The sequence below is a fragment of the Taudactylus pleione genome, unplaced genomic scaffold (genome assembly GCF_031769625.1).
Source record: "Taudactylus pleione unplaced genomic scaffold, aTauple2 ptg000016l, whole genome shotgun sequence".
Lineage (NCBI taxonomy): Eukaryota > Metazoa > Chordata > Amphibia > Anura > Myobatrachidae > Taudactylus > Taudactylus pleione.
The window spans coordinates 43383534-43396651 of NW_028284418.1; the positions used below are offsets into that span (position 1 = coordinate 43383534).

The following is a 13118-nucleotide window of genomic DNA, read 5'->3' on the forward strand; positions in this document are numbered from 1 at the left end:
CCAGCATGCGGAGCATTACGGGCCCGCTGGCACTTGTAGTTCCACAACTAAAGAAATACGTAAATAAACAAACATACACCGTGAATGTAAAATTTTAATAAAACATACATGCACACTCACACTCACACATACTCACCTAGTATCCGAAGTAATCCATAGGGGTGCACCTGAAAAAAAAAATCCATACTCACCTCTCCTATGCGTCGATCACGTCCACTGGCAATCCAGGGGTTAAAATAAATAAATGCAAAAACCCGATCCATGCCGGACACAGCAAAGGTATGTGTGTACACATACCTTTGCTCCGCATAAATGTTTGCCCCATCATTGAAGAGGCCGCCAGCCAATCAGGGAGCATCTCGGTCGGAGCAGCTCCCTGATTAGCTGAATGCGGCCAGCCTGTGTCTCCCATAGACTCCTATGGTGAGAAATCCCCATTGAAGTCTATGGTGGGAACCGCTACATCGTAGCCGCAAGATTAATTGAGGTTAATCTTGTGGTAACATCACTGATACAATGTCTCGACATTGTATCATTGGCTGGCTGCCCCTTCACTGACGGGGCACACGTGTGCCCCGGTCATTTACGCGGAGCAAAGGTATGTGTACACACATACCTTTGCTGTGTCCGGCATGGATCGGGTATTTGCGGTTTTTTATTTTAACCCCTGGATTGCCAGTGGACGTGATCGACGCAGAGAGGTAAGTATGGATTTTTTTTTTCAGGTGCACCCCTATGGATTACTTCGGATACTAGGTGAGTATGTGTGAGTGTGAGTGTGCATGTATGTTTTATTAAAATTTTACATTCACGGTGTATGTTTGTTTATTTACGTATTTCTTTAGTTGTGGAACTACAAGTGCCAGCGGGCCCGTAATGCCCCGCATGCTGGTATTTGTGGTTCTCCAAATACCAGCATGTAGGGGAGGCTTGCTGGTACTTGTGGTTCTACAACTAAAGACAATATGGAAACTTTATTTTTACACTTTACACTAACACTATCAACCCGGTACCCACGGGCATAGGGTGCCGGGGATAGCCCTGGGCTATCAGTCTAGGCCTGGGGTGCCCTGGAGAGGGGTACCCCTTTATTGGGGGGGTACCCAACTCTCCGGGGATCCCCGGCCTGGACTGACTAGCGGTCAGGGATAATGCTTTGGCCGGGGAAACCGGTGAAAGGTTTTCCCTGGCTGTGGCATTATTCCCCCGCTAGAAAGAGTTCGGTGCTGGTTCTGGAATTTTCAGGGACCCCTACTTGTTTTATCCACTGATTTTCCAGAACCAGGACCAGCTCAACAAAGCTGGTTCTTAATATACAGGGGCAACCTACGCATTTTGGCCCCTGTATTTTTAGAACCAGAACAGGCTTTATAAAGCCCGGGGCTATTTATGCTTTTGGGGAGGGGGTGCACGTTTTTTTTTTTAAACACACACAGAAGCCATCACGGATCTCACTGATCTGTGATGGCTTCTCTAGAACTCGCACCTTTTAATGCTACTCGCATTAAAGGTGTCAGTTTACATAGTCCTAAACTCGCCTAAACTCGCAAATGCAGCAGCCGCGAGCTGAAAAGTTCGCAGGCTATTGAATTTGCTAGTTTCAGTACAAACTCGCACTTTTTAAAAGTGCGAGAAAGTGCGAGTTTGTACTGTTACTAAAACTGACACCCTATTACATTTGGCCCACTGTATGCAGATAAACAGGTGGCGATAAATGTGTACTACTATAAAAAACCATGTGAGTGAATCTACCTTCCCACAAAGAAATAACTTCTTAGATCGGGTGACTAAAGCATGTTTGTGTACGACATACAGGAAATCCCTTGCAAATTAGCATCTGATCTGAAACCAGGTACTGTAGGTTACCTTATTCACCACAATCTTTTGACTGCATGTCCAGTGGGGATTCTTCCTTTCTAAGAATAGACTAGCACTGGAAAGTGTGTCAGTAAAGAGCTACACACACTAACCAGAAGTAAGTAGTTCCATGTGCCACTGATGTAGCCTGGTGGTGGTAGTGATTACTCTGCTACAACTGGCGCGCAGTTGGCACTCACCATCAGTAATAGCAGGTTACCACAAGACTAGTAAAAACAGTGGTACACTGTGAGGACAGGGTGGTATAGTAGATAGAGGGGTGGGGGTAGCCAAGCAAGGGGGCATGATTGTGCTAGCCTGGAAAAAGGCTCAAATAGAAGATTGTGCATGCCTGGTTGGGGAAGGGAGGGGGTGCTCCATCTTGAACCCATAAACAATCCTAGGAATAGGTCATCTGTAGCCACCTCTTCCTCGGCATCCTTATTACAACATATGTATGTATCTAAGACATAATTAGCACATAAGTATATTGCAAAACTCAGGCTTAGGGGTATATTTACTAAAGTGCAGGTTTATAGAAGTTGAGATGTTGCCCATAGCAACCAATCAGATTCTAGCTATTATCTTCTAGAGGTGCTAGATACATGTTAAGTAGAATCTGATTGGTTGCTATGGTCAACATCTCCACTTCTAAAATAACGCACTTTAGTAAATATACCCCTCAGAGCAGAAGACAACAGCTGAGGGAGTTCCTGGTTCTTGCTTCAACAGTGCTTGGACTGACCATGGATCCTTCTTTGTGATAAACTTACCATTCATGGCAAAGGAGACATTTTTAATTTGTATTAAATAATTCAATAAATGGTTGCATACACTTTTAGCTATAATTTTGCTTACTTATTCTCATTTATTTGCCATTACCAATGTATAATGACTTACCCTCTGGACCCTGACCGTCTTCTCGCAGTTCAGGCATCTGTATCATGCAGGCAGCATTGCATACAGCGAGAAGGACTCCAGCACCAAACACAACCGCCACAAGATATTTCTGAAATTCATGTAATAACAAAATAGGACTTTGTTATCTAATTTTAAGAAATATATAATTTTAATGACTGCACATTGTGAGACCTCAGTTTTGGAAAAAATGTTTTGTAGAATTACAGTATAAGGAATGTGATTAGAATTATAAAATCTCAGGGTCACAAGAAAGTATGCGAATGGTTCAATTTGGAGTTTTACATTTGCCATACAAACATGGTTTAATGCCGCTAGATAAAGAAAGTTTATTGGAGTATCTGGTTTCACACATTCATCTTCTTGGTGTGTTTAAGCTTAAAATTTAAAAGCATTGCTCTTTGGGCCTGATTCAGACCCGTTCGCTAGGCTGCGTTCGCACGTAGCCTGCCGATGTTTGCAATCTGCGCATGTGTGTAAGACGCAGTGCACGTGGGCGAACTAGTCCATGCGATCGGGAAGCGTTCGTACCCTGTACACAGATGCTCCACTAGCTCGAGTGACAGGACGAGCTGATTGTGGGTGGTGACAGAGGTTGATCGATGGTAACGGGGGTGTGGTGGTGCGAACGCATGCGTGTCTGAGCGACTTAACGCCATTTCAGGGGTGTGCATAATTAAGACGGAGCGTCATAATACACGTCACATGGCTGAATTACACACTGCAACACTGGCAGTGCTTGCGGTAGGGTATGGTCAGCCACAAGTGCTGCGTATGATTCCGATGTTACTCGATGTTACTGATTGTTTAATACACCTCCTGGAGATTACGTATGTTACGAAGGGAAAGTAGGCGTCTTTTGTCAGACTGGTCGGCATCTAAATACATATCGCGATCGCATGGCAAGACATAGTGGGCATGCTAATGTCTTGCTAGCGATCGCGGCATTTGCATATTCAGGCTGCTGACGGCTGTGTCCGAAGGCATCCTAGTGAACGGGTCTGAATCAGGCCCTTAAAACCCAGAGAAGCTGTAGGTTTTGCAAGTACATTTTCACAGTGGTAATTTCTACCTTTGATAGATCTTTGCCTTAGGGGCTGATACAGAGATGGACGCATTGGCAACATTTACACAGACTAAGCGATTGTTTGCCATTGCGCATGTTTGTAAGCTACACTGTGCAAACGCAGCTATTGAATTGTGATTGCGCTCGCACAGAGGGATCACTTACAAAATGAGTGACATGTAGTCAGGGGGAGGTAAGGGGGGTGGTTAGGCAAATGCAGGTGTATCATGACCCAATGATTACAGGGCTTCAGGGCATGCATAAATTCGCCACTGCGTCTTTGCCCGCAGCAGGAGAGCATGTCTGGAGACATACTGTGTCTGAGGCATGTTAGACTTACTCAGAAGGCTGATGGCCGCCTGAACTGCATTACATTTTTCTGATTATTTATGGTTTTGTGCGTGAGCAGTGGATGTGAGATGCTTTCAGTGGGTGTCTCTATGCATGCACTGGATGGCAGTGTGCAGGCCATAGCGGATGTCACTCTTGGAGGGGGTGATACCAAAATGCTAGCTCCTCCTCAGTGACAGGAGGTGGGTGCTGCAGTGTGACATTCTCCTGCAGCACTCGGCTCCTGTCACAGAGGAGGCAGTGCAGGCAGACACAATTTCCAGGGACAGCCCAGCATCTCTGGGAATAATGGGCACTACCCCAGAGTGACTCTATCGGGAGTCTCTGTGAGGCCACTCCCCTGTGTGGTTAGCCACACCCCCTTTCAATTAAGAGGGAAATTAGAGGAATTAAGAGTGTGCACTAGGACCCAGTGACGTCTCTGATCTCTGAATCAGGCCCTTAGGTTAAAAAAATACACAGGCATTGAAAATAGGTGTTTCAATTACATATGTATTTAATTATGGGATGATATTATCAATATCAATTCAGTGAAGATAGAGACTATTCTAGTGACCAATATATCATACAAAAAGTATTCTAGTGACCATAACACAATAAATAGACTATTCTAGTGATCAAAATACAATACCTAAAGCATTTGATGGATCGAAATATAACACAGAGATCAATATTGTAACCTATAATTAGTGAACATGTTAGGTACCTATATAATATACAATAATACAAATAGAATTCTTGGAGCATTTTGTCACTTTCAGTTTCCATTTATATGGTTTGGATGTTAATATTCTTATCAAATTCAGACATAATGGCATTCATTTACCAAGGATGGCACAGATACATGATAAATAATAATTTGCTTCTATGGGTTCTGGAGGTCAGGCCAACAAATATTAAACAGCTCATAAGATGCAATCTCCCATACCCATTTATTGGCTAATGCCAGGAGCAATGGGATGGCATACATACCTATACAATCGTTGGTGCGATCAATCTATATCGGATGATCGGCCAGGTGTGTACCGAGCTTTAGTATTAACCTCCAAACTTTCTTCAGAACAGTATATTTGTGATGAGAAGTGGCTCCTACCCTCTTAGATGAGGGGAGCAGCCGGTGTTCTGACCTGGGAGAGGAGGAGACACTGCAGTCCATCGCCAGTTGGCCATGTCCCGGTGCCTGCACAATGGTTCTGGAAGGCGGGACTGGCGAATGCGCATATGCGGTGGTGGCACCTTGCATATGCATAACTGTGGCTGCTAGGAATTGCATTGGCTGCAGCCTCTAGAAGCTGGGTAGGGACCACTGGAAGCATGCTCTCTGCTAATCGCAGCCTGTGCTGGCTGTCCCAGAGGAAGAAAACACCCTGAGGCTGCCTGTCCTGTGTGTGACTGGCAGAAGCACTTCCAATGGGAAGCCACAGGCAGTCAAAGTAGGTCAAATCTGCCACTGCTTGTGATTATATACCTTATGGATGGTCAGTAATATAGTATGCTCTAATTGAAGACAAGTACAAAAATGTAGGTTCCATCTTTGATAATTTGGTTGTATGTGTTGTTCAGATCCTGCTCTAACAGGGAATCTGTGGAGTAGCAGTCTATTGGCCATTAGATTTTTTAAACAAGGCATTTTTAAGCATTTGTGTTGTGGTGTTTTGTTTCAGGTGGAGATGTGTGGTGTAGGTTTTATCTGGTTATGTAGTTAGTTTCTACCTCTCTTTTCTTGGGAAATCCCTTCCCTTAAACCTTATTTTAGTGGTTCGCTTTATTGTGACTGCAGGAGAGAATGGTAGCAATCAGTGGCGACTCCACAGGTGGGGCTCAGCGCAGTCCAAAATTCAAATAGGGGAGCAACACCAACTGCCAGTGAGTCCCAGCCATCGATGATTAGCAGCATTTAAAAGGGCAGTTGGTGTGGCTCCCCTATTTTAATTTAGACTGTGCTGCAGCCCCAAGGTGTTCTCCCTACCAATACATGGCATAGGCTGAGTTTTACCTTACAGGGCTTAGCAGCACCACAAATACAGATGGGCTTATTTGTGTTATTGGGAGAGGAGAATGGTGATGGGCTAGCAGTTGGCTTCAATGGTGATAGGCTGGCAATTGGCACCCATATAAACCTTGAGTTGTTGGCAATGGACTAGCAATTGGCCCCCATCTAAGCCCTGAGATGTTGGCAATGGACTGGTAATTGGCCCCCATTTAAACCCTGAGTAATTGGCAATGGGCTGGAAGTTGGCCCCCATTAAAAACCTTAGTTGATAGTGATGAACTGGTAATTGACCCTCATCTAAGCTTGGAGTTATTGCCGACACGCTGGCAGTTAGCCCTATCTTGTCCAATTTTTATGTTGTGGTTGCAGATAGCTTTTGGCGTCTCACTGTTCTTTCTTTGCTACCATACTTTATACCTATTCCTAATTAAAATTCATCCCTTTTTCACCACCATTTAAGTCTCCTGTGTCTTTACTTTAGATAAGTAAGGATTCTGACAAATGCTGGGTTGAGCAGGCTCACATCAGCTGTTATAGTGTATAAGAGAAGGTCACCAATCTCTCCAGGTGGATATTCAGCCAAAAGTTCTTGCAACTTTCTATGTGTGTAATGACCAATTCAAAGAAGCATGCATTGTTTTATTTTTTCTAGAAAAGAACCTCCACTGTCAACACTGCTTCTTATTCGGGCAGATGCACCTTGCAGCACTGTGAAAAGTTGTGAATGTTCCAAGACTGTGAGGGGCAGGACAGAAAGTTGAGGTTACTTACTGTGTGTAATTTACCCATGTGTGCAGTGCTGTCTCCCTATTAGGAGTGACAGTGAGAGTAAAATGGTAGGTTAATGAGCATCGTATTGTATTTTTCCTAAATATATACTTCTGTGAACCAGAATAAATTTAATATATATTAATATATATATATATATATATATATATATATATATATATATATATATATAAATTTAGGAGTTTATCCAGATATCAATTTGGATATAAATTTTAAAATCTTCTGTTCTGTGACCATTTTACAGGGAAATGCTTCATAGTACATATCATAATTTGTCACCACAATGACAATGTCTAATTGGATTGCCTGAGTCATGTACATGTAATGTAAAATATAAGGCTGTGCATGAATCTTTGTTACTTTCCCATATATTAAGCTATTTTGAAGGCAAGTTCAGCAGTTTGTTTCCAAGCATCTAGTGAGTTATGTTCCTCAGTCTTCTTAATATGCAGTGTTGAGGGTAACAGGGCCAGATTAAGGTCTGTGGGGGCCCCTGGGCAACACACTTGTGAGGGCCCCTATATACCACCGTTTCTTGTCACCCTAGGAAAAAATTTTTTCTTTGTATTTACCTCAGTAGTAATGCCCCTCTTGCAATGCCCACTGTAGTAGTTCCCCTTACGCAGTGCCCCCAGTAATGGTCCCGCCTATGCAGTGCCCACTGTAGTAGCCCCCCCTATGCAGTGTCACCTGTAGTAATGCCTCTTATGCAGTTCCCCCAATAGTGGTCCCCCTATGCAGTGCCCCTTATATAATGCCCCCAATAGTGGTCCTTATATAGTGCCTCAGACCCAGTAGTGGTCCTCCCCTATGCAGTGCCCCTTATATAATGCCCCCAGTAGTGGTACCCCTATACAGTGCCCCCAGTAGTGCCCCTTATATAGTGCCCTAGACCCAGAAGTGGTCCCCCCTATGCAGGGCCCTTTATATAGTGCCCCCAGTAGTAGTCCCCACCTATGCATTGCCCCCAGTAGTAGTCCCCCCTATACAGTGCCCCCAGTAGCAGTCCCTCCTATACACTGACCCTAGTAGCACCCCCCCAGTGCCCCCATGAAGCACCCCCCCTATGCAGTGCCCCCTGTAGCAACCTCCCCTATGCAGTGCCATCTCTAGCACCCCCCCTATGCAGTGCCCTCTGTAGCACCCCCCTATGCAGTGCCCTTTGTAGTGCCCCCCTATGCAGTGCACCCTGTAGCAGCCCCCCTCTGTAGCTGCCCCCCCTAAGCAGTGCCCCTTATGCAAACACTCAAAAAAAAGAAATCACAACTTACCTGAATCACCGTTCCTGATGTGACCGCCGCAGTCCGAGTCCCGCCTCTTCTCCTGCACTATGGGAGAGACGTCAGTGTTATGACGTCTCTGCCATCATCACACGCTGCGGGGTGAGCCGTAAGGTGGAGCTCATGAGTGAGCTCCAGCCGGCTCCCTCCGTTGTGCGACAGCCAATGAGAGTCTGTCTGACTCTCATAGGCTGCTGCCTGTAACAAACACACAGCTGCCACTGTGTAGTGTGGACCGCGCTCATTGCGGTCTACACTACACTAGCGGGAGGGACACTAGCGGCAGGTGCAGACAGCGCACCACTGCTAGTGGGGTCCCCTCCATGTATGGGGGCCCAGGGACGACCGCCCCTGTCGCTCCCCCTTAATCCGGCCCTGGAGGGTAATCACCACTCTTTACGCAAAACCGATTGTTTGGGGTCTGCGGAGGTGCAGGACTTACTCCAAAGCGGTTTTGGATGTGTGCCGAGCCCAGGGTCTGCATCATCGGTTGCAGACTTGTTGAACCAGGCTGCCCGGCTTAGACAGCCTGACCAAAGCAGCAACCAATGCAACCGATGGTCATGATGGTCACAATTTTGGTCCTAGACAGTGTCTATGGATGCTGCACTCGGATCGGGTGTGAATGGAGAAGACGTCTATTTCCTACATAGACCTCCTGCTGCATTTGCATTTTAGTTGGAAAGTATTGCACAGCTTCTTCCCTGTGGCTGTGCAATACCATCTATCTTTGTATCAGGTCCTAAGACAAGTAGGAAACATTACGTATCATTTCTGCTGTTGCTAGAAATCATATAATGCAAATGTGGATTGAGGATCAATCTCCAACAATCTGTTTTCTTTTGAAAAGAAATGTATAAGGTGTCCCAAATGGACTGGATGCACCCATTACAGCATAAAGAGAAACAGACCTAGCCTATCTTTCAGCTTCGTTACATGCACATTTTCCTTGGACACAGTCCCCGGTACGAGACTAGATTACTGGTAGAGGACACTCCTGTATCTCTTTAATTATGATAAAACTGAGAATGTTTTATTCTGTACAGATTTTTTTTATGCAGCATAATGTAAATTAATTTTGCAATTACTTTGGATAATATGCAAATGACCAACCCATGTGCTTTACGGTTTAATTTAGGGCGATTCAATTCAATGCGAAATGAATAGCGCCAGGAGCGAGCTCCCGAAGCTATTCAATTCAGTGCGCTGTGTGGTCAGAGAATGCCAGTAATCGCGCCTTAACAAGGGTGTTAAGGCGCGGTGACCGGCATTCTCTGACCAAAGTGCCGGGCGTGCGGCTGTTAGCGCTGCGCTGTGTAGAAGAACAGCCGCACTCCCGGCACTCTGGACGGATTTCTCTTCGCATCCCCAGGCAGGGGGTTGCGAGAAGAAATCCTTAGCGCAGTGTATTGAATAGCTTCGGGAGTCCCTCCTGTCGCTATTCAATAGCACATTGATTTGAATTCCCCCCAATGTTTGTTATCTTGGTTATTTACTTGACTACTGATATTATGGTTTTATGATATTGTGAGCATGCTTATACCCATTGTAAAAACATGGCAACAGTTATCTTATGCTTCTTTATTGCTGTAATGTAACTGTAATGTAACTATTTGTGATAAAGTATAGTATAGTTATAAAACAAAAAGAAAAGAACACCTCGTCTTTAGGCTTGGCAAGTTAAATTTTAGCTTAATGTTTGCAGTAGTTTGAACATTAAACAGGTGAGAAATGAAAACTACAACCAGCAAAGATTGGGGACAGCTAGGTCCAACTGCTGAATTTTCAGGGGCTATTTTTACTTCGCAATGGTCTACACATAAACCTTCCAGCACCAACTGTGAATCATTTTCTCTGTTCTACTACTACTTGTTAGAACACAGGTTCTCAAACTCGTTCCTCAGGACCCCAACCAGTACATGTTTTCCAGGTTTCCTCAGAATCACAAGTGAAATAATTAGCTCCACCTGTGGATCTTTTAAAATGTGTCAGTGAGTAATGAATACACCTGTGCACCTGCTGGGTGCCCTGGAAAACGTGACCTGTGTGGGGTCCTGAGGACCGAGTTTGAGAACCACTGTGTTAGAATCATGGTGACTTTACTTATAATTAGAGGTAAATGGGAATATTGGGACAATGACTCTATTTTGGCAAATTGATTTACAAATCTGTAACAATTCATTAATACCAAAAATATTTGAAACTTGTAAAGGAAAAAAATTATTGTGCTTATCTGTAATAATAATCCAGATACAGAGAAGTTAGTGACAGACATCAAGGGGTAGATGTACTAAGCCTTGGAAGGAGCAAAAGTGGACGGAGATAGAGTACCAACCAATCAGCTCCTGTCACTTTTCAAACTGCATTTAAAGTGACGATTAGGAGCTGATTGGTTGGTACTTTATATCAGTTTAGATTATCTTTCTCCTAGGCTTAGTACATAGACCCCCAAGTTACTTATTTACAAGTAGATGTCAGAGACACAGCTTCAGCGGTTTTCATGTTGATTTAAATAAGGAAGCTGTGCCCTCTTCATCGTGAGTGTGTCTTTATACATCTTTCAGCAGACGTAAAAAACTTTTCTACACTTGTATTCAATCCCCACTTATATATAAATAAATCTGATGAAGGAATTTGTCTGATCTAGTCACAGGGCAGCACATGTTAGATATTCACAATTATTACATGCTACATAAATAAAATATAATTATATTAGTAATAGTAATAATAATAATAATATTACAGTATGTACACTGTATAAATATAGTGATATATTAGTAATTATATAGTAATTATATTTTGTCGCTTGTTCTATTTCAGAATTATAAAACTAAGAATGTTTTGGATACATCATGTGTTACCACATATTTAATTCAATAATATTTGTAATGATTTAATTATTTTGTGTGATATTGTTACATTAATTATAAAGTTGCTGGTTTATTTAACATGCCATACTATAATATTGTATGAAAACATTTAATAAAGTAAACTCAAATGTGTCTATTAATTCTAATATGTTGTACTGTTGCCAAGCAAAATAAACTTACCATCGTGGATTGTTCTCTGCAGAGACTGAACATAATGTCCCTGGAAAGTTGTTATTTAAGTACTGTGGAGCCCACTATTTGTCAATATTGAGCAATGCAATTTCTAAATTCAAAGCAAATGTTGACCACTGCAACATACTTGCAAGACAATTCAATGCTATGATTTACTGTTAACTCCTTCTATGTACTTTTCTGACCAAAGACATTTCAATAGTATGTGCCTGATAGCAAAGAGAGGCGGCACTCAGAGATTATTATATAGCATAAAGTATATTAGGTATACATAGAGGCAACGTTTCGAGGTGTAACCCTCTTTCTCAAGCCTACACCTTTGCAATACATCATTTTTGTCTGTATTGCAATGGTGTAGGCTTGAGAAAGAGGGTTACACCTCGAAACATTGCCTCTATGTATACCTAATATACATTTTTCTCTATAATAATCTCTGAGTGCCGCCTCTCTTTGCTGGGATCTATTATGTTTTAAGGATTGGCACCGGAGTGTTATGCTTCTTATCTGTGTGAGTGCAAGCATATCGGGGACATAAAAAACATAATTTATCCACATTACATTATATGATCATTGATTATATTCCACCATATCCCCATGGAGGTGATAGATCACGGAGACTATTGCAATGTGAATCTCGGTAGATCTTTAGATTAGACTCACTGGCGCCCAGTGGACTTAATGAGAATCTGGGATGGCACTGCTTTTTATAATTGATCGACCTATATGCTAAATGTTATCTAGTAGCAGGTTTAATTAGATTAAGATTGCCTTTGTTTTTGTGCTAGGGTGTGGAGTTTTGCTGGTCTCTCTAAACTGCCTTTGTTATATTTTGTTTTGTTGTACTTTTTGGGCTTGGTATATTGAGATGCAATATCAGTCCGGTATATTTACATGATTGATACACAAAGGCAATGTGTCTCAATTAGTTGCTATTGCTATATTTATATTTTTCTTGTTAACTAATAAGTTTAGCATACTAGCCATAAGAGTCTGACTACTGGTACTCCCAGTGTGTTGTATGAGATGTTTTTCTATCTTCCTTCTCATACATTTAATTGGTTTGTGTATTAATACACTATATGCCAACAGCTGGCTTATATAGAATGTGTCATGATATGCAGTCCGCTTATATATATATGTCAGGTTTTTTGTCTCTGTTTTGTTATAGGTCCCATGCTGCGTGTTGTCCGGGCAACTTGGACGCTGCTGGTGGGCGTTCCTCTCACCTCCAGTGTTGGTGCATCATCAGTAGGTGCCGGCATGGTGGTCAGGTGGTATGACGTCACCCCAGGGCGACCCGATACCGGACGCCGGGTGGAGTGGATCACACGTGGTTGTGTGTAAGTATTTATATGTGTTCATTTGTATTATACACTTTGACCTTGATGATGGAGCAATAAACAGATCTGAAACGTTGGTGATATCCCTGTTTCCAGTTGTCTTCATTAAGTAGAGTCCGCCGCATTGGAATTATATATATATATATATCAAAGAAATAAAAATATGAGGGCGCAATTCACAACAAAATTTTAAACATTAATAGAATAGGAAAAATGTCGGACATATGGAAAAAATGTTTGTGTAATCCACACCAATGGAAATGTCCAATATAGTCTCTATTAAGAAATTTTCAAATGACAGTCCACAGTCCACTTTTCTTCTTTATTACACTGGACCAGCTTCACGTGGCTTCAATTGGACTTTTCTAAAAAAAGACCCACTCACCAAGAAAGACACCCAAGACAGATTGGCCCAAAGGCCCACTGTTAGATCTTTGAAAATATTGTATTTATTAAAAATTC

General features: G+C 42.8%; 2 protein-coding genes and 1 long non-coding RNA gene across 4 annotated transcripts in view; 1 reads left to right on the top strand and 2 right to left on the bottom strand.

The window, feature by feature from the left end:
* The window catches only part of LOC148541981 (beta-microseminoprotein-like), a 181333-nt gene that overhangs the window by 92543 nt on the left and 75672 nt on the right, over positions 1-13118 (bottom strand). The gene's annotated exons all lie outside the window — the stretch shown is intronic.
* The window catches only part of LOC148541982 (beta-microseminoprotein-like), a 100147-nt gene that overhangs the window by 11356 nt on the left and 75673 nt on the right, over positions 1-13118 (bottom strand). Inside the window, exons 1-2 of one of the 2 annotated variants that reach the window (XM_088475746.1) lie at positions 11305-11344; positions 2758-2866 (exon numbers count right to left, since the gene is read on the bottom strand). In XM_088475746.1, coding sequence (XP_088331872.1) covers positions 2758-2866; positions 11305-11337 — 142 coding nt within the window. In that variant the 5' untranslated portion in view covers positions 11338-11344. Of the gene's footprint in view, positions 1-2757; positions 2867-11304; positions 11345-13118 lie in introns of those variants that run through there. The other variant, XM_088475747.1, reaches the window with a different exon arrangement.
* LOC148541983 (uncharacterized) overlaps positions 1-13118 on the top strand; it is a 30274-nt gene that overhangs the window by 6941 nt on the left and 10215 nt on the right. Inside the window, exons 2-3 of the long non-coding RNA XR_015878875.1 lie at positions 6838-7021; positions 12485-12656. This is a non-coding gene — a long non-coding RNA (uncharacterized LOC148541983). The remainder of the gene's footprint in view (positions 1-6837; positions 7022-12484; positions 12657-13118) is intronic.